Source organism: Haliotis asinina, chromosome 11 (assembly GCF_037392515.1).
Source record: "Haliotis asinina isolate JCU_RB_2024 chromosome 11, JCU_Hal_asi_v2, whole genome shotgun sequence".
Taxonomy (NCBI): domain Eukaryota; kingdom Metazoa; phylum Mollusca; class Gastropoda; order Lepetellida; family Haliotidae; genus Haliotis; species Haliotis asinina.
Window position 1 is genome coordinate 21,124,599 of NC_090290.1, and position 22,776 is coordinate 21,147,374.

The window sequence follows — 22,776 nt, forward strand, 5'->3', positions numbered from 1 at the left end:
GAGACTAGTCAAAGTGTTATTCAGCGCCACATATAAAACACGTCATGAGGGATTACGCATGTGGCTGAAGACGACACTTCATTGACAGCCGTATCCATTATTAACGATACATGTTTCTATGTTTCAGGTACCCTTGACAGATACGGTGACGCCGTTCCTGACTACCAGCTGTGACAAAGAATGACAATCATCACAAGGTCGTAGAACTAACAAGCTTGGCTGTGTGCTCGAACAAATAATCCACCATCTTCGTTTTGCTTTCGGCAGTCATCAACTTTGCATAAAGAATGGTTTCAAAGGAGGCGATTATGTTTTCTGTAAGTCATGAGATACAGGTCGGTGAATAAGATCGGTTATATGTTTTCATTTAATTAATTAACATGCTGCATTAATCCTCAAAGCTCAGCTGACGGACGTGTTAAAATCGACCAAGGAAGGTCATTCATTCTGATGAATGCTATGACGTCGGAAGGACTTAAATTGATCAACATGTGCTTTGATTTAACACAAACAAACCGATTTTATGTAATCAATTTCTCAAGAATATATTTTCACAGAGCGAACTGAAACGTGGCATAGCAAATGTACGTAAGGTTTATCTGGTTAAAAATGTGGCCCAGAGGAATGAATATGTTATCTTAATAACGATTTACCTTTGGGCATTAGTGTAAGTTGATATGTGTCTGACAAGCTGAACGTAAAGCTACATTGCAGTATTTGCAGTTAGTTTAGAAAACTACTGTGAATAGCAGGTGCCTAAAGCATTGTCGTAAGAAAATTATTTGACTGGTTGGAAGTGAGCGAAGTAATTACACTTCAGATCATTGCTGAGAGGATGAATAAAGAAAACAAATTCCTTTCCAATTTTCATCGAAATGGATTAGTTGGTCATTTGGTTACCTGAATGGACATGTCACAACATCGTGCTTCTTTCCATTTATAATCATTCCTACACAGAGACAATGGGCAGTGCCAAGGGGAATATTCCATACAATTAAATGAGGAATGCCTCGAGAAAAGTGAATATCACGGAGTATATTATCATAATTCTATTTGGAAAGTGTCATAGTGAATGTGGAATTTCATCTCTGGCAATACCATCAACATCACCCTTAGCATCAGCAATGGATTATGACAGTAATAACACCGGCTTCCCGGACTACGATAATGGGAGTGATGCCAATACTATGTTGAAGGTGGCTGTCTATATCAACAACTACTACCTGTGGGTCATTTTTGCTGTGGGATTTCCTGGGAACATTGCAAGTGTGATCACGATATTCAGAATGCAGAGGGTGACAACATCAACCTTCTATGTAGCGGTACTAGCTGTCACTGATTGCTGTGCCATCGTATTCAAACTAACGTATCACCAACTCACGCTACACGAAGTGACGTTGGATTCAGTAGGATGCAAAATGTTAAATTTCTTCATGCTCAATTTCGCTACGTGTGCAAACTGGATTCTCGTATGCATAACAACTGAGCGATTTGTTGCCGTAAGGAATCCTCTGAAGGTCGGGATGTACTGGACGGTTCCTAGAGCAGTGTTTAGTGTTGCAACCATTGGATGTGTGGTGGCTCTGTTCTATTGTCACATCTTGTGGACGTACACAGGATCAGGGATATATTGCACAATACATGCCCAATATATCCACTTCTTCCGAAACGTTTGGTATTGGATGGATGCGGTGGTATACTCCATAGGACCGTGTGTCATTCTGACAACGTTAAACTGTTTCATTATACATTCAGTGAAGCAGTCAACGACGTTAAGGAACCAGCTGTCGATGAAACGGAAACAGAAGAAGACCAGTAGTGGCACAATCAAACAGGATGCCCAAATTACCATGATGCTCATCTCGGTTTCCATTGTGTTTGTGATACTGACAGTTCCCAGATGCATTTTTGTCATCATCAATTTGTACTGGGAAGTAAAACTTGGAACAATAGAAGACGCTCAAAAGTACTTGATGGACCAACTGACTTTCATTCTTTGTGATTCCACTCATGCGATCAACTTTTATTTATATTTTATCACTGGAAAGAAATTCAGGAACAACTTCCTGGACATGGTTCTTTGTAGAAAACCCCGGATGTTATCCAGGAACTTGTCGCAGTCTGGAACCACTGTAACCATGCAAACAAAGTATAAATCAAACAGCTTGGATGAAGGTCAAACGGAAGATGAAATATAATACATGCTTTCTTCCATAAATATCATTTTGTTCTTGTATATGTGTGTTCTGTGAAGGTTTCAAATAGATTACCATTATGGCTGTGTATTATCCTGAAAGTGTCTTTGCAGGTACTTGATATATCTTTTTATGATCATTTTAATATCTACTCATGTCGTTTTACCAATGCTAATGGATTGGAGTCACAGATTAATTTGACAGAATGCCGATCAAACAATTAATTTGATGACTGCATGTGAGCATCTGATATGTTTCGGAGTAATGGTAGATTAGCAGCGGCCTCTCGGCCCTTGCTTTATAATCATATGGCTTTGTAGCTGTTGAAGTTATGTAGTGATAACTTGTATCTGACTCGTTGTACAGTAGAGGTCACAATGGCTCATGTGATTTATGAAACTGAACGTAGATGCAATTCTCTTATTAGATTCTTTTCTCCACAATGTTTAACGGATGTTGACGCAAGCGATTTGAAGAGCGATCAGAAGATTTGCCCAAATTGTTGTCACCCTGCAATCATTCATTTGATTAACTTCAGGTTTCTATGTTTTAGGTGTTCTCAGACAGTGGGGCGCCTTGTGAATATCATCATTTAAGGAATTTGATCATTGGCTCCTCTATATAAGTTGGCATGTATATTATGTAACATTGACGCTCTCCAGATGCTCATTCGACGCCGGTTTCTCAATAAATCTATACCAACGATTCAGTCTGTACAATATGAATGTACAATAACAATTCCTACAAGTTCATGCCATCTCTTTGAGAACCGCCCTTGAATTGTCCTTCTTTTCTGATTAAGGTCCTGCATGTGGATTCAATTTAAAATATTCTGTGCATGACAACTAGCCAAACATTTATCAATTTCTGTTTCACTAGTTCCTGAGACAATGGTCAATGATGTTAGACTGATTTTTACCAGCGGGCATGTTTCGAAGAGACTGAGACATTAAAGCGTGTTTAATAAAAGACAGAAGGAATTTTATAGTGAAATTATTACACATATATACCTATCGCCATTGTCAGGAATGTACCAGCCTTTGGAATCCTACAACAACAGGCAGTTCTTTCGGAAGACATTGAGGAGTGATTGTGTGACCTGTGACTGGTAAAGTGTGGGGGGTTGAGGAGTGGGTGATTCACACCTGTCTGGCAGCCTAAACTTAAACTACACTAGATTCGGAGATATAGGGAGGAGCACAGTTTCACATTCTGTGCTTTTAGGGTTCTATCCAGCAATGAACAACTCAACAGACTACCCTGTTTATGAATACGACGATGATGTTACGGCGGTGTTAAACGTTGGCATCTACATCAACAACTACTACCTGTGGGCAATCTTTGCTTTCGGGTTTCCTGGAAATGTTGCAAGTGTGATCACGATTATTCGGATGCAGAGAATTACAACGTCCACATATTATGTAGCTGTTTTAGCTGTTATCGACAACTGTGCCATTGTCTTCAAACTTCTGTACCACCAGCTAACGCTTCATCAAGTGTGGCTTGATTCGATGGGGTGTAAAGTTCTCAACTTTTTGTCTTTATTTTTCACGACTTTCGCAAACTGGATTCTAGTGTTTATCGCCACGGAGAGATTTGTGGCTGTGAGAAAACCTCTGAAGGTCGGAATGTACTGGACGATCCCTCGAGCTATGTTCAGTGTTGGTGGCCTTACATGTGTTGTGACCATAATCTATTGTCACATATTTTGGACATTCACTGGTAATGGACCATATTGTACGATAGATCTACAGTATCTGCATTTCTATCGAGACGTGTGGTATTGGTTAAATGCCGCAGTATATTCACTAGCGCCTTGCTTTCTACTAATAACTCTGAATTTTTTTATCGTCCAGTCCGTCAGAAAATCCACCATTGTGCGGAACCAACTTTCTATGAAAAACGGGACGAAATCGAGCAATTCTACTCGATCAATGAGACAGGAGAAACAAATTACTGTGATGCTTGTATCAGTTGCCGTCGTGTTTATTATATTAACGGTACCAAGGTGTATATATGCAATCGTACATTTATATTGGAATGTTCAGCTCGGGACAATGGCCGATGCGCAGAAATACCTAATTGATCAGTTAACATTCTTTTTGTGTGACTCAAATCACGCAATCAACTTCTATTTGTATTTCACTACGGGAAAGAAATTTCGACGTCACTTCTTAGACATGGTATTCTGTCGGAAACGGCGACGCACGCACTTAAATGTGTCCCAGTCCGGTACAACTATGACCGTACAAACATATAAACTATCCAATTTAGAAAATAGACATGTCAAAGAGTTGTAGTCCAAATTTCACATGCATCTAGAAAGGATATCAAGCCAATATACTTCATGTGAGTATGTCATTTGTAACTTTGGGACGAAACTCCTTTTAACATATTATGTCGATGAACAGTAACAGAAATTGGATTCTAAAGGTATTGTTTTATGCTACTTGTTTTCTATATATTTTAACTGATTCGCCTGTAACCATTTTAAAAACAAAAAGGATGTTTTCGAAATGACATTTTGTAAGGTACGGGTCATATCTTGGATATGTTTCAAATCAGATCTGTGACGGTGATATTTCAAGAATCGAAGATTGAGCGAAAATTCTCTTTACCAAGTTTTGAATTACGAATCTGTACACTTTAGTAAATGAATACAAGTCTATGGGCTACTGTACAAATGCATGTATTGTTGTATCATATGATATGTGTGAATGGAACAGCTGGGAATTATACGTTTTAGTTACAGGGACATTTTTTCTGCAGCTGACCCTTTATCATTATCACATGTGAATGTACGTATCTAGACGTTGTGGAGCTGCATTTTATGGTTATCCTCTCTAAAACATAATAAGGTGTCATTGCTGACACGTGTGTTGAATATCTTTATAAGATTTCAATCATGTATTTTGTACATTATTAAAATGGTTGTATAGTTTCAATGCTATTTTAGAGGCGTTTTAGTTTGCCTAAAGTATGTACTATTACTTTATTTAATGAAAAAAACAAAACAAAAACAAAACCAGAATCGTAAAATATATTGTCGTGAAAGGAAACCGCTAAAATGCTCATTTCGAATACACCATGTTACATTTCAAGAGACATACTAGTATTGTCACAACACTGTATATCTATGAAAGTTCATTTGCACATTTACAGACGTTTTTCCTCAGGTGAACCAGATATTGCTACTGTGAAGTCCCTTTTGTGTTTTACAAACTAAAACGCCTCCTGATTTAGATTAGCCATGGCCCAAGAGCAGCTATCGTATAGCACGTAACATTGGTGAACTAAAACGTTTGAAATATGTTCACAAGGAAGTGGATTTCTGCATTTTCATAGCGTTCATCATCAGCACTTAAAGTATAGCATGTAAATATTCAATTCAGGTTCCAGATTTCAACTGAGAAGAACGTTGATTTTCTTGTTCCTGTGTTCAAGCCTATGAACAGAACATAAACTAAAAATGTTAGTGTGTCTGGTTGATAAGATTAAAATTTTCCAATGATGTGCAATCCCTGATCCAGTGCATAACTACGGTATACAATTGCCATGTGTATCGGCATTCTTTAATTCTTTACTTTCTATAACGGTTTTGTAAACAACGAGGTGAGAAAAAAGGACTATTATACATGTTTCTCAAAACCCCAAAATCATAAATACTTATTATTATTATTATTATTATTATTATAATTTTCGATCTGTTCGAAGTAAGATTTGTTGCAACTACAGATACAAATGTATTGTCATTGAATGAGTAACCTTTGGTAAGTTTGCGTAATTAACAAACATCCGCCATTTTAACAACACGTTAGTCACTGCAGATATGATCCAGAGCTGAAAAGCATTCTTGATGGACAGAAAGTGACCATTTCAGTACTGTATCAGCATCAGCACTCATGATGATGTTTGCATCATGTGATATTTTAGGTCACATATAAATGATAAGGCCTGTCACTTCAGCCTGTCACTTATCCACGGATCCTTAGCCTGCTGGTGTGCTTGCTTTAACTTTAGGTGTGCAAATTGTAACCTAGAGGTGCATGTATTAATCAATGTTATTAACACAAGCGACATAATATTATGTCATTAAGTCATATGCCATAATGCATAAATGACAGTTTGAAATAAATCTGCAACATTATCGGCTATTGACCGTTTCCTCAGTATAGAAAATTTATTGTTGATATTTCCTAGTAGAAACCTTTATTTCTTTCATCATAAACTATTATAATGACTTATTTGGCGACTATACGTGTGAAATGTTGTAGCATTTACTTGTATGTATTGTACATAAACTTGCGAGTGGTGCTCTACGGAAAATTGTTAATACTTCAGCTGTCACTCCTCATTGTTGTACATATTTGTTGCTGGAATAATACACCCTTTGTCACATCTCTGATTTCCCAGTGGGGCCTTAGAAATAAAAGAAATACTACTGCATTTTGTGTCTTGTTGTGTTTCTCAAAACAACAGATGAACACTCGCGACAAAAACAAAACAAACAGAAAACGGTCCAACGAATGAATCGTGTATGAATGTGTGGTCATGAGCCAACATGATGTATTGTTGTTGCCAAATGGTCGCGAAGGGGAAAGTCCTGCCGTACAAGAGCAGCTGGTATTTAAGACTTGCCAAGATAAGTGAGTTAATCAACTGAGGAAAGGATAGCTGCATATGGTTAATCAAAATTGGGAATTGAATCTGACACTATGTTCTTAACGTGATGTGGAGTTTACATCAATAACTGTCAAGTAAATGTTCTGCGACACGTTTTTGTAATTGCACACATTTGATTAAGTTATACTTGTCAAATGAGATGTGGTGGTTTCTAATGATAATGATCTTGTGGCACAAATAGGAAAATTGACTTCATTTCTGAGGGTAGTTAGACTCGTAGTTTCTATCTGAATTCCTCACAACAATGCAACGCAAGACCTATGCCCGCAGCTCGGTACAACTTTCAGTTTGTAGAATCATGCAAAAGTTTCTGGAGGCCTTTGATATCTAAAGACACGTCAAAAAAGTTGAATGTTTTGGGGGTTTTTTTGTTTTTGTTTTTTTGTTTTTGTTTTTTGGGGGATTTTTTTTTTTTTTTTTTTTTTGGGGGGGTGGGGGTGGGAGTGGAGAGGGGGGATGTTGTGCAATCCCAAGGTGGGTGCAAAAACTTTCCTAGCAAGTGGTTTCACTTGTCCATTGCCGTTTTGTTTGACAGTCATTGTACAGGAACAGGAGTACTGATGCGAAAATCTACCGACGTCTGTTGTTTTATCTGAACATACATTAGACATTCAAGTACTAAGCATTTTTTCTCGGGTGAGTGAGTGAGTTATATTTTAACGTCACATCGGCAATATTTCAGCCATATCGTCATGTGAACAAACATGATTATGAAGAGTGTATATATTTGTAACCCTAATCAAAGTAAGGTAAAACAACTAGCGTATCACATGTCGAATTTACACTTGAAGTTAAAGCTAACAGCACAATTTGGACAAAACATAATATGAAAATAGGGTGAAGATCACCAACAACTGAAGGTAGATCACAGTATTAGGGACCAAAGGGACTTACATTACTTTTGCTACCTGCAAGGACCCCAGCTGGATTTACAGTATTCTCTCAGTAGCTGGAGATTGTAGGAATAGTAGCCTAAATTTAAAATGACGAAAATACTACGTAAACTTGGGACTTATGTACCCCATTTTGTCTGGATATAAGACAAGTTCAAATGCATGTTTAGGTGCAATCCAATATTATTTCGGAGTTAAACAGTAAACTGGTGTAAGTAACAGACATGCCACAGAAAATATTCATACTCTTTTAACAAATTTGAAAGAAAAGCAGAAATCCTCTCCGCACAAGCGTAGATGACCGTCCCACCCCACACAATTTTTCCCGTTACTGACAATACGTTACTCAAAGCGAAAACTAAGTAATAGTTTCAGGAAGCACAGTTATCACAGTTCCAACTGATTATGCAAGCTAAAGACAAAGAGAATGCTTAATCAATCGTCTTTCAGATATCCCAACACCCTTGAAGATCAAGTTAAATTTGATATTCAGCACCCTTGCCATAAACATACGACTGACTTGGTTGACACACGTCATTGTATCCAAATTGATGTTCATCACTGGATTGTCTTGTCCAGAATCGATTATTTGCAGACCATCGTCGTACAATTGGAATATTGCAGAGTCGGCGTTAAACAACATACAAATGCATATATCCCAAGCAGCCTTTTGCAGCATTCTAAAATGTACTCACCAGTCACGTATATAATAATCCAATGAATGCAGTCGTTAGGTTTATTGGTGCAATGACATAATTACATGAAAAGTATACGATGTCTTCACTGAAACATTTACAAAAAATCCAAAATAATCCCGATATTCATTGTGATAATCAAGCGTTCGATAAATGAGCAAATGTCTTTCTGTCGCACTTGAGTCTGTATTCTAATAAGATTGTATTCTAATACGGTTTATCCTTAGGGGAAAATATTACGACATAAATCATATTCTAATACGATTTAATATTTGGGTAAACAGTATAACCAGTTAAGTAATGGACAAACTACAACAGAATAAGTGTTTGTGCATATTTCACGTATCAGATTTAAAATGATTCAGTTGAACGAAAGAAAGTCAACTTAATGTGAAGGAAAATCCAGAAGTATGACCTATAATTACAATCCCATCCAAACACATACATGATGCATCGGTAAATGACCTTATTGTTTCTCTTATGGAGGTTAGATCAAAAGGAGCTTTACGTTGCATTTAAAATATGGGAAAGAGATGCTCCAATAAGTACTATAACTCTAGAAATGACAATAAGCTAAAAGAAGTCAATACAGACGAATCTGACTGTATGTAAATCATCAATTACACTGAGACAGATGCATTACCGAACAAGCATCAAAATTCATTTCACATGTAACTGTGACATTGATCTGTTCTTCTGGTAGCATGTACCTTGTTAGGAGGGATTGACAAGGGAACTTCGAGCTTGTTAGCCTGGTTTTCTGTCAACACTAAGACACAATCAATCAATATATTGGTACTAAATGTTCGTGTAATCCATATAAGTAACCCTTAGTTAGTTTCTGTCTCTCTGAGAGCAAATGCCTCGCGTCCAGATTCGGTCACCATGAATACCATGGAGAGTTTGTCAAACAGCCGTGTCACGTCAAATGGAAAGCTTCTAAGGTAGTTTATAACTAACACCAGATAAGGTTTGTCATTAGGATACACGCACCGCGGACACATGCAGCCTCTCACTTTATCCTTTGTCACAGTGTCACAGTAACTTTTAACGCCGCTTTGATCACTGTTTAAGTCAGCGCGTGTCTGCAGAACAGTGAAGAGTAGTTCATTAACCTACAATCATGTACATTGTTTCACACAACAAGAATAAGGAAAGTGTGTGAGTGGATGTGATTTTGCGCCGCTTTTAGCAATATGTAAATAAGATCACGGCGGAGGACCTGAGCAAATAGCTTCTCATATTATGCCCATGTAGAGGTCTTGAGCATGACGAGCGGACGCATTAACCTTTGGGCTACCCTTATGCTATGCCCTTACAAGTAGTGTGTACATCTAACATTATCTCAACATTCTACGCTAAACTATTCCCTCTAGTCTTTGAACGCCTGACATTGTTATATGTGATTCATTTGACTATAACATCATTTGGTCGCTTATAGTAAATGTCTTTTAAAGATGTGACTTCGTATTTTGTTCCTTGTTGACAGAGCTATAAACATTCTCAAAACAATAATAATTCTACATCAATTTAACGGACCCATTTTCTTTTTCCTAGATGAAAAGAATGATATTTTATTTTAAATTCGTCAGCGTTTTTTAATAATCACTTCATTATAAGCAACCCAAACGAATCTGTCTCCGCAAAATACCAAATAATCAATCAGTCCACTCCGGAACACGTAATGCAACTTTCTGCCCTAACGCGTAAACCTAACAGGGTTCCCAACATATATGCTATGCAATTACAATGTTTTATCATGAAAAACTGGACAGATGATAAGTTATACGAGTTATTATTTGCCTTGGAAGCTTAAATGTAAAACGTTTTGAGTTTCTGAATTGCAGATCGTTTAGTTCTGAGCACGTAAGAAGTGTAGCCAAATTTTCATCGACTCTATGCGCATGTATACTGCTTTCAATGAGGATTTGATTATGTCCATTCTCATTTGTCAAATCCCAATCAAAGATCTATTGTTTAAAGATGCAAAGTTCACAGGTGTAATGTGTTACGTACAGATAATACATATAACTAGATCTAATGCATAAAGTTGCAAAGTGTTCATTAGACGTGTCCTGTACATGTTATTACTTGGAAGCGCTTGTGAATTCATATTCTGCAACAAAATGAAATAGTGACGGCTATCACGAGGTAAATGATATCGCATGACTGGCTACTGCGATTTTACACTGTGGTTTCAAATGCTGTTGAAAATAAATGTTTATTACTATCCTTTAAGCGTCGAGTATTTTACTTACTGAGAAGTGATGGCATCCCATGCCTGGGACAGAGAGTTAATGATGCAAATGTTTTCGTTAAAGCAATAACGTTTACTGTTTTGTGAAGCAGGTGAAAATAGTTACTTTCCTAATATATTTTTATTGTACTGACATAGTGACATAACATATTTGTCATATTCCAACATTTCTGCCAAACGTTACACACCTTAATTACAATATATTGTTCATAATAAGCAATTTCCATTAACAGAATCCACGCCCGACGTGCAGGTTGTATCATCTGCTCATTTACATGTTGTGTTTATGATTTATGGTATCATCATTACGCTTTAGACTGATCCTCTTTCTAAACCTCAATGTGTGCTTTCTAGTTGGTTTCCACTGTCAGTGACTTCCTTGAGTTCAAATAGAGCTCAGGCATTTGGAAGTGACACACATAAAGAAGAGATTTTTTGTGGATGTCAACTTCTTTATTATGAGGACATTTCGGAATATGTCCATACACCTTCGTCGGGTGAACCATACGTAGGAATAAGGATATACTTCTAAACGTTCTTATTTAAACGTTCTAAATAAATAAGCATCCGTAAAAACTTCATCAAAACTTAGGTGTTTACGTTATGTAGAACAAGCGCATTAATAGAGCATCATGAGCATCGGCCTGTGCAATTGGGAGTGAGTGAGTTTAGTTTTACGCCGCACTCAGCAATATTCCAGCTATATGGTGGCGGTCTGTAAATAATCGAGTCTGGACCAGACAATCCAGTGATCAACAACATGAGCATCGATCTGCGTAATTGGGAACCGATGACATGTGTCAACCAAGTCAGCGAGCCTGACCACCCGGTCCCGTTAGTCGCCTCTTACGACAAGCTGAGTCGCCTTTTATGGCAAGCATGGGTTGCTGAAGGTCTATTCTACCCCGAGACCTTCACGAGTCTTGGTAATCAGAAATTGCAGGTAAATGGGTACAAGCTAGAGAAAATGAACGTTTACTGATTGTTTATCGTTAATAATTTTTGAGCAATTATTGTTTCTTGTTTGTCAAATCCAAAGTTATGTGTATACTTCTCCATTGCAACAACATGAGCTCGTATACCATGTACCACAATGCGACTGATGGTCCAGGGATATTTTACTCTAACTTATATATGATTCTCACTGAACTTTCTTGTGGGTACATGTTTCTATCTTCAATAGGTAGCCCATGTAATCCGCACTTTACAGCATTTGGAATCAACTTAAAACAATGAAGGCAGTCTGCAACACCGTGATTCAAATGACAGAAAAACACACGTTTCTACAAAATTTACAAATATATAACGCAAGTTTCCACCATCTCAGTGCCATAACAGTGTCATGAGGAACAATAGGAATCCCAACTGACAGTTTATTTAGCCAAGGCTTAGCGTTCACTTCATAACTGTTACACGTGCCCCTTCGAACGGACGTTGCTAAATGTTACAAATGCAATAGTTATCATGATATCATGGGTCCGATAAATCTTTGATACAGGTGTGTCGTACTTCCATCTGTCTTGTTACATTTACTGAAGGCGATTAAAACCAATTTTAATATTGGTCTTTCATCTGGAGATTGTTAATCTTTGAGATCAATATGAAATTCAAGTGTGGCTAATATTCATGGTGAAATGGTTTAAGAACCCAGGCAGAGAAACATCACCGTGACCAAATTAGGGACACTCGTCTGCGCACTCAGTATCATTTATACTATATATTTTAGGGTCTGTTATTTCACGCACTTGTTGTCCCCAGTATAGTGATCTACCTTCAGTTTTTGGCGATATATAGCCCATTTTTATACTGTCTTGTCTGCATTTAAACTCAAGCTTCAGAGACAGACGCTAGTTTTACTCATAAATTACTTTGATATGCTAGTTGGTTTTACTGTCCTTCGTTGACAGATTTTTATAATGTACATGTGTATATTTCTGGTGGATTTACAATTTGTCTTAGTCACGATATGGCTGACATATTGCCGATGTGGCTTTTAATTTTAACTCACTCACTCACTCACTCATGCACTTGTTACTGATGTTGTTCATGTTTACCGCTGCATTACGTGTTTGAATATATTTTGTTTATCATTTACCGATTTTGTTTATCATTTACTGATTTTGTTTATCATTTACTGATTTCACAACTGAGCTGTCCTTTCTGCCTGAGCCTGTGAGTTCCGGTTAAAGAACAATCGTAACAGTGCAAGTTGTGCAGGAGGATTTAAAATTCGTTTTCTACTTATCCTAGCAAGTTGAGACAGCTGCACTATCAAAAGTAATTCACGGCATTGTACGTCGTACAAGTCCTAATACTGACCATGTAGAGTAAATGAGTCATATAGATTTGAATTATTTTCTTTCATGTTGTTGTAGGATATCAGTTTCAGATTTACGTCAGTTAACCGGTACATAGCAATGAACATGCGATGTTTAATCAACACATGGAAACAAGCACAGTGAGTCAGTCAAAGCATGAAATCTCAAATATCACAGGAGTAAATTTTAATAGTAAGCGTAAATGTATGGATCACTTTCCTGATAAATGGCCATATACTGCCACCGGGAATACAGAATCTAAGCATTTAATACAGAAGTCTGCGCATGCTCTCACTAACGTACTGATATCAAACTGGCACACGCAAAATCATTTCTACATTCTTTGGAATTCTTTTCCAAGTAACTCACGAGTTTGCCTTTATGATTGTCTTTCGTATTTGCGAGGATTTCAACCAATCAGCGAGGTGTAAGAAGTATACCTGTGTGGGTGGCTGTAATGTTCAGCTATGTTTCAGGGATGGACTATCTTGTTTATAGGTTTGTCTTGCAATCGTGACAACTGTTATGGAAAATGAAAGCACATGAAATGAAATGAAAGTGCACACTTCACTGCCATTGCTTTTTGTGACCTGCTTTGCTTATTTTCCGACAAACGACTTGTTTTCATAGACGATTCTATCAAAATCTCTGATAGATATAATGGATATAAATCGTTCTGTTATAAGCGGTGTCATGCAAAGTCTTTTTCGTAATATTTCAGAAACATATTTAACTACGAGTAGGAAGTAGTGTTGATATTTTAAAGTGTTGAAAACAAACCATAATCTAATTGACTGACTTTAGACCGTGACGCCCTGTCGCGAACAGTATAAGAATAAATGCCATTTAAGATTGTTTACACCCAATTACAAAGTCTAAACTACTTTCTACTGGTAGTAAAATATGCATTTGATTGAGAGACAACAGGATCGTGCACGTCATTGCTCATAACATAACAATTTCACTCTTGGAAGCGAGGTGGGTGTCAATATAATACTAGCTACTTACAATATTACTGTCATTTTGACCAAAACCTCGATAGCTTCCGAGGAAGAAATCCCTACGTACATGCAAACTCCTTTTGGTTGTCAGTCATTTACCAGTAAGTAGTTTTGATTCCTTAACTCAGTGGGAGCAATTCTAAATAGCATCTTTTATCTCGGAAGCGAGATAGGTGTCCAAACACCTGATTAGTACGTACAAGTTCACGAACAACATATTTAGCATGAACTGAGAGGTCTCGTGGAAATCTGTGCACGGTGACATCACCCGACACCTAAGCATTTGACGGCAACCTAACGATCCGTCACGTGTTTGTTGACGTCGAGAAATTAACAAATTGGCGAGCTTGTTACATATTTTACATAGAACTAACTTAAATCCTTCCTCATATGACGTCATTGGTTTCGTTGGCGAGCGAGAGGGTAAGACACAACTTTTTGACAACTTTTATATTGTTCGGTGTTAATTAACCATGCGTGTTTTTTTTTTTTGTTTTTTTTTTTTTTTAAATATGGTGTTCCGCTTAAGACTAACCACAAGTCTTTCATATGTAATAGTTAAAAGAGTAAAAAATGAGTTTATGCGTTCTTTAACACATCACTTGAACTGTATCATTCACTTCACCTGAAACAGAATTTGGGCTGGTTAATTGATGACAGTAAACGATCACAGGTAGTCTTTAGATTGTCATGATGTATCTCACATATACATTTTCAAATATGACATAATCATGTTCAGTCCGAGGTTACCATCATTTTCTGGTATAGGTGGATTCTCCTGGATGGTTTAAAGGCATGTGATCCTAGCTTCTTTAGCTGATCTTCAGTGTCTTAGCTTAACTTAGCGTGGCTGAAACTACTGACATCTGTGATATAATATGATAATGAATCAAATATACATGTATATGCAAGAGGTAATCGTTTGACGTCAGTGAAGCAAACATTTAGGACTCGATACTAATGGCTCTAGTTAGGGAGACTTTGTGACCAGATGCATTTGACCTTTCTGCAGTTATGCCAGATATGTAGAAGAGGTAACCAGGTTTTGAATGATTAATGATGTTTCTCCAGAAGGTACGGACTGGTGGATTGAATGTAAGGTATCTTGATGAGGCATACGCTCTAGGCAGAGAGAAATGTTGTCAATGACTCATATATGTTTGAAGGTAATTCTACACACTAATTATATACTTTCATTTCCATTAAGATGCGCCATGACATATCCTTTTTATTCACATATCGTCTTCGTCTTCTTATATCCATTCGTCTACCAAATACCAGGAACTTCCTCCGACAATAATATTCATAACAGATCGTGGTAATCTAATTTAACGTTTTTAAAATTACCAACGTCATTGCTTCTCAGTCAGAGCAACCTAATTATAACATTATTAATACAACAAATTGCCAAGTCTGTCAGGCTGATTCACTTTGCAGCCATTTGCTCGGTGTTTGTCTGAGCAAATCATATCTGTATTATGGTTGTGTATAGGACTTTGAGCACGATCATTTATACGCCCGCACCATGACTGTGGGCAGTCGAATACCTGTCTACATCAAATAATCGTACACTGACAACATGTCATATCGTTTGCATGCAAGTATGAAGTATGTTTGGTCTCCTTGTTAGGTTTGAGATTAGTTGTCATTTGCATGACGAACAACACATCTCGTGGTAAATTGATGTGTCAGAATTGGCTCACGTGGTATTATGTTTGTCATATTGACGACTGTCTTCAGGCTATAGGTCTGGGATTATGTTTGTCATATTGACGACTGTCTTCAGGCTACACGTCTGGGATTATGACAGTTGTTGAACAACCAGAACAAATGATGACTTCGGCCTCAGCATAATACATCTGCTTGTGATGACATCAGTTACCAAGTGGCCAAAGGCGGTGTAATTCGTGTCCATGAAGCGTGACCAGGTCATGTGATTTTCTACTCGAATTTCACATTAGCATATTGTAACACCACTGGCAGTGTCTTGATCTTGGTCGTAGTCGCATACAAGAATGAATGTTTTTATTCTCGCTCTGCAAGTATGTGAGATTGAGCGAACAGTTTCCACATGGTCCGACAAACCAGCGGACAGTGTTTGCAATAGTAATTTGCCAGGCGGCCATAAGGGCCTGCTGCTATGGCCCATGTGGAAAAAGCGAAAAGCTTTGTGTCTCTTTCCTCTGCCCCGCATTATATTCTGCCTGGTTTTAATTTTGCTAAGGTCCGCCACTCTCTGTCAGGTCTGTGTGAAAAAGCTCCAAACTCCGCACACAAAACGTACCAGAAAAGGTCACCACAAAATATAAAAGAGAGTAAGTGAGTTGTGCAATTCGAAAATGCGAACATAATTTAAGTTACAATACCGGTATGAATCATTGTCCTAAGATAAATGAAGTGGTAGAAGTTAACAACTTATTTTGTGACACCCATGAACATTGTTAAAATGTTGACAACCGATATAATTCTAAGGGAGTAGACACAATGTTTTTAGCCTTGTACGCTACGTTATTCCCGTTTTGTCAATTATATACCAAACGTTATACATTCCTCATAAAATGTTAAGCAACGCAAGTTTATAGTTCCATTATATTTTCATTAAACATTTCATTGAAATTTGCAAATCATGGACTGATGCGATAGAAAGGAGAAACATATATACACACGATGAACAAAATGAAATGAAATGGTAACGAGCAATACCACTGTGAATGAGTTCAGCAATACCCCAGCTATATGGAGATGGTCTGCAAATGATCGAGTCTGGACCAGACAATCCGGTGATCAACAGCATGAGCAACGATCTACGCAATTGGGAAGCAATGACATGTGTCAACCACGTCAGCGAGAATGACCACCTGATCCCGTCAGTCGCCTGTTACTACAATCAATCCTGTGTAGAGTTATGGCGGATGTCCTAACCCCCTGTATTTGAAGAGAAAACTGGCGGCCACATTTAAAGATGGCCACCAAAATGGCATTTGGCAAAGTGATCTGAAGGTCCATAAACCATTTCTGGACACCTCAGATATTAAGCTAACCAAAAATCATAATCAAATCTGTTCAGCAAATTGGTAATGAAATTTGGTCTGGCACATGTACTATTAAAGTACAAGTCGGTTTTGGACAGCAATGCCGTGTTCAGTAACGCGAATGACCACCGTCATCCAAAACATAAGCTTCTACGCGTTTGTGCATTGAACAAATGAACCTTTAAAGCTGCTGTTGTGGAATGCCCTGCCATCTGTCTGTAACGCCTGTTCAAGTTCATCCAGAGTTATTGGGTGAATACAGAGACCGAAAACTCTTTCAGTGATGCCCAAGGCATGTCCAATGGGATTAAGATCAGATGACCTTGCAGTCCATACATGTGATGATGTTGATCTTAACATCATTAGCAACTCCTTCTCGGGCATTTTCATCCATGGACTGACATTATCATCCATATACAAGAGTCATCAGATGGTGACATACCCCCCGGTTCTCACATATTTGAAAGCACAAATCATCTGACCGTTGATGTTTTTTTTCGGACTAAGTTTGAATCGTGTCCAAGGAAATCATGAAAAATATAAATGCCATATATATGTTAACAGCAAAAAGCGCCAATTCAAGAACTGTCTGATGTATCTGCTAAGATCTGTTGAAAGACATGAAATGATTTTCGGGTTGTGCTCCGGAAACGAAACCCATCCTTCCATTTTCAGACTAAGTCAGAATTGTTTCCATGGAAACCGGGAAAAAGGAAAAATGCCAAAACCTTGTAAATAGCACAAGACACCACTTTAGGGTCTGTCTCACATATCTGCCAACTTTTGCAGAAAGGTATTAAGAAGTTTTTGAGTTATGCTCCGGAAACGAAGCGCATCACTCCATTTTGAGAGTAAGTCCGAATTGTTTCCATGGAACATGGAAAATGATAAATCACAGAAACACGTAAATAGCAAAAGGCACAACTGTGAGGTCTGTCACACATATCTACCAAATTTTGATGACAGATATTAGGAAGTTTTTGAGCTGTGCGCTGGAAAGGAAACACACCTCTCTTTTGAGACTAAGTCCAAAACGTTTCTAAGGAAACCGAGGAAAAAATAAACCACAAAAACCTGTAAATATCAAAGGCGCCACTTGAGGTTCTGACTGGTATATCTACGAAGTTTTGCAGAAAGTTTTTGAGTTATGCTCCAGAAACAAAGCCCACCTCATCATTAGACTAAGACCAAAACGTTCCATGTAAAATAATAGATAAATGAAAATAAAAATAAAATAAAAATAAAAGTGCCAAAAAATCTGTAAATAGCAAAAGGAGCAACCATAGCTTTTGATTATTGTATCTATTAAGTTTGGTCTAAAAATATTGAACGGTTTTTGAGTTACGCCCCGGAAAGAAAATGATTACGGGCCAACGGACGGACAGACAGACGAGGCGTCGACTATTATAATGATGTCAGAGCCATGATGTTGTACCACAGGAATGATCACATATAGGTGTCAGGTGTGACTGGTTGTTTTCTAGTGATGTTATCAGTGTTATCAGATAAATCACGTTGACAGTCACGTAAGGTTATGTATTCATAGAACATTTACCTTTCAGTAACATTCCGGCAAGAATCGCTTTCGAGATCGGTAAATACATTAAACTGAAAATACGTGTTGCTTGATTTTTTGTGAGGAGTATATATTCTTGGTTAATGCCGTTGTGACTGACGGCAACAGTCAAAAAATGCCCATTGTTGGATTGAGGTTAAAGGCAGTGAATCGCTTGAAGCCATTTCATGATGGAGCCAACCCAGACGGTATGCTGAAGACGCTCACCCGAAAAATCATCCATTTTGCTAATGACGAAGATATCTAGCGCCAAGCGAAATTGGCTTCAAGAGCCACATCGTATTCCAGTTACAGAGATATTTTACGACATAGGAAGAGCTGTACAGCAATCTTTGATTTGCATAGTGAAGTATTTCGTATGAGTAGAGGTAAAAACAGTACCGTCATATAACCTAAACACTTATAACTGTGGGATATAACTCTTGAGCAAACCAGGAGACTTGATGGCTGAACCTGTAAAACTCAGTATGTGAAGCATATGCGTCTAAATTGAAGTCGCGACCAATCCCCTCGCCAGTGATAAATCCGGTGTTAGAAATCAATTTTGGCGTCAGAACTGTTAGCCAAATACAGCTTAAAGCGAGGTAAAAGTAATGCTGTTTGTAAAGGGTTTAAATTAAACTGAAATCTAAATGGGTAAAAAAATAGTTTTAAATTTAGAAACTCCAGAAATGACGAGCCACGAGTCTGCAAGCTGGAAACAATTTCAAGGGGCATATAAGATGCAGAGAATAGTTCTAAATGTCATTATGGACCAATTGTTGTGATATAAAACGACATTTGCGTGATATGACTAATACCTTTGTGGTTTATGATCACCAAGCTCAATCACTAATCATGTGATATGGGCATCTTTGTACAGGAACATCGCTGCATGCAGTGTGTGTGACTGCCTGTACGCTGCCGGAATAGTACCAGATTATGGAATTACTTTCTCGTAGTTTAACATTACTTACCCAACTCATGATTACTCAAGATTAGGAATGTTTTGGGTTTCGTCTAACCTTTAGCACTTGGGTGACAAATACCGTACCCTGTATCACGTATTTTACCATAACATGGCTAAGGTACTTATTATTTCTCAGGCAAACGTTTTGTAGTCTTACCACAAAAAGGGTCTGGAATATTATTTTCCACAGCTGTCGATGTTTAACAAAGAACTGATTCAAACTGCAGTTGTATAACGACAGTAGGTCGACGTCATATCAAGACTTTAATAGATCTAGTTTTCGTCGCAAGGTGACTCAAAATGATTTCTGTTGAAATCAAAATTAAACTATACATCGATTTAATGTTCAACGCCGCTCTGTGCAATAATCAAGACAACGGTCTGTGTAGACTAGACAATCCAACTGTTGACATCATGATCTGCGCCACTGACATTCAAGGTTGTTGCAACAGCCACACTATCCCTGTTTATCTTGGAACAGAACGGCAAATCAAGTGGCTGATGACCATAATAATCTATCTGCTGTATAAACAAGTAAATACTGGGCACATACTCAATGTTGATTAATAAATCACAATGTCTTTGCGATATTAGCGGGGGTGCGGAATCGGTCAACTCAGGACAGCAAGGCAGCATTTTGCATTAAAATTATTGATGCGATATAAAGAGGATCAGTAAAGTTGAACAAATACGTTTTGCAGGTGCACACTTATTCTACTTTTCTGCATATTTTTTAATGTGTATGTGCACAAGGCCATATTGATATTAAAATCACTTTTTTCTTGTATGGTTCAAAGTTGAAGATGTTGGAGAGATTACGAAGACCATGGAGACAATAGACATTGATACACAGCAAAAATGAGAAAAAGGCATCCAGTAACACTGGACATGAAGGCAGAAGGTGCAGATAATACCTTCATTACGACACATGCCAACTGTGTCTTTTTCGGATACCTTGCCGCTCCAGCGTGGTGTCAACAATCTCGCGAACATGATACTTCTAATATGATCTATGGCTTATTAACAGAGAAAAACGGATATATATCAATACACTCCAGGGCTTTCAGATGTCACCGTTGCTGGTCAACTGGAATGTGGACACTTGGTATTGTCCAAAACGAAACTATAGCCACAATTTGAGAAGAAATACTGAAACACAAATGGTGGTACATATTGAATCATATTCACGTGACGGAACCAAGTTATGGAGTCAAGCCCCTGACATGAGCCTTGACGCGAGTTTTTGTTGATGAAGATACATCATTACTAGACGATAACTTTTTATGTGGGTTTGCTATTGGATTTATCATTGACAAGTGTTGGGTTTTACTACAGTGACATTTACAGGCGTACATGTTCCCTGGGCCCAAAGGGTGACTGGGCCATAAACAAACATCGAGGGTCCATCAACCCATGGGCCTCGAGGGACAAGTGAACAACGTATTTATTTTAGCTTAGTGTTAATTTTTAACTGTTTTAAGCACTTTTACAAAACCTTTTGTGGCCATCGCTAGATTGTGCTGACGACAGGAAAACTAGATTTGAGTTATCTCCCTTCCATCAGTTTGCATTTGCAAACATGGGTAATTCCCGTACTTCATACGTGATTCAATATTATTCGAGATAAACAATTACAATCGTGAAGTACCTAATGAGTTCGACATCCCCATACATATGAAATGTAAGCTTGTAAGTGGGATGCGGTGAAAATAACACGATCTGACGCCCGATCGAGATGTATAGTCAACGGTATATGGTTGAAGACAATGCATTCGTCCTTGCTGAGAAGCGGTGTTTCATCGCGGAAACACACAAAAAAACCCAAAACATTAAGTACATTGAAATAGGTCTTGCTTACTACAGTAACAGAACTATTTGCATCTGTTAATTTGCTTTCTCTGTTCAGCCTTCTGTTGAGACATGGCTGATGTTTGCGCTGTTTTGTGGACTTGAAAGGATCATTTAAGATAGAAATATCTATTTGGTATTCACGATGAGTGAACACCTGACGTGACACATTGTCTGGAAGACTGAGATAAAAGGTGGCTGAATTTAATTCAAGTCACTGAACTTACTGTCCGCATCAGAAGCAATTGATTTGGTAACTATCACAATGTTCATTTTACCTACAGCCTAGACGCATGTCAAAAGTCAATAGGAATTGTTTATTTTATTGCTAGCTTTTCACACACCAGAATGGTCTTGTAGATATTGGCATACAATTTCAGTTGTGCTCCAGCTGGTCCAATATCGTATCTGTTAATTGTTGCGTACATAAGTCCCAAAACATTCGATATAAATTTAAGTCTACCGAGCTTTTTAATCGTAGTATTATTATTCTTGATAGTTTAATTTTGGCCTGCATTCCTTACGCTCGCCAGCTGCTGAAGGGATGATGTAAATCCAACTAGGGTCCAGTCGGGTGGCAAAGGTACTGTAAGTCCCCATCGTCCCTAGAGTGGTGATCTACCTTCAGTAGTGTATCTGTGATAATCTAGTTGTTTTACTGCCCTTCGTTTCCATTCACTTGTATGTATAATATTAATGGTTTTCGTCACGATATGGTTGAAATATTGCCGATATGACGTTAAATACTCACTCACTCCGTTAGTGCTGTTCACCGTTATTCACACACTTATGGTATAGCTGTTCTTTACTTGTTTTATCCTCTTATGCTCTGCAGCAGGGGGAATGACAACTATCCCCCTTTGACAACCTTTTGGTTTGACGCGGTAAGTGGGATCATTTTCTGATGCCCAGTAATATTTTAGCTCTTCCTTATTTTGAAAATGTTTTTGAGCTTGTCACTGTTATCATGATCTATACTACAACGATAAAAAAGGAAGACGTTGCAATCCGTTATTCAGTTGTCACCTGTTTCAACAAGGTAACACTTCGCTCAGGAACTACAGTGTTTTCCCTCACCATCATTAATAACTACTGTAAGCAAGGACTCGTCAAATGAGTCCATGACAAATGGCAATATACTGATATAGAAAATAAATAAACTAATCATCAAAGGGAGAGGCTCGTGCTTGTCCTTTAACTAATTATATACAAAACGCTTACCTCACCCATACGAAATCTATGCTTAAGGCAGAGTAGATAGACAAAAACTTCGACCATAACATAGGCACGTGTTTATGAATCACTTCCCAAATTGTGATAATAGCAGAT

The 22,776-nt window shown here is 37.9% G+C and overlaps 2 protein-coding genes across 2 annotated transcripts; both read left to right on the forward strand.

Annotated features, from left to right (window-relative positions):
• Positions 1–920: 920 nt before the first annotated feature.
• On the forward strand, positions 921–2,264 carry LOC137256218 (probable G-protein coupled receptor B0563.6). The gene has a single exon (XM_067793940.1). It carries the CDS (start codon positions 999–1,001, stop codon positions 2,196–2,198), a length of 1,200 nt encoding a protein of 399 aa, XP_067650041.1. The 5' UTR covers positions 921–998; the 3' UTR covers positions 2,199–2,264.
• Positions 2,265–3,343: 1,079 nt separating this feature from the next.
• LOC137256219 (type-1 angiotensin II receptor B-like) lies at positions 3,344–4,541 on the forward strand. Its single transcript, XM_067793941.1, has one exon. The coding sequence runs from the start codon at positions 3,434–3,436 to the stop codon at positions 4,493–4,495; it is 1,062 nt and encodes a 353-aa protein (XP_067650042.1). The 5' UTR covers positions 3,344–3,433; the 3' UTR covers positions 4,496–4,541.
• Positions 4,542–22,776: the final 18,235 nt, after the last annotated feature.

Coding starts and splice junctions, on each gene's coding strand:
- LOC137256219 (XM_067793941.1), top strand. CDS start 3,434: ATGAACAACTCAACAGACTACCCTGTTTATGAATACGACGATGATGTT.
- LOC137256218 (XM_067793940.1), top strand. CDS start 999: ATGAGGAATGCCTCGAGAAAAGTGAATATCACGGAGTATATTATCATA.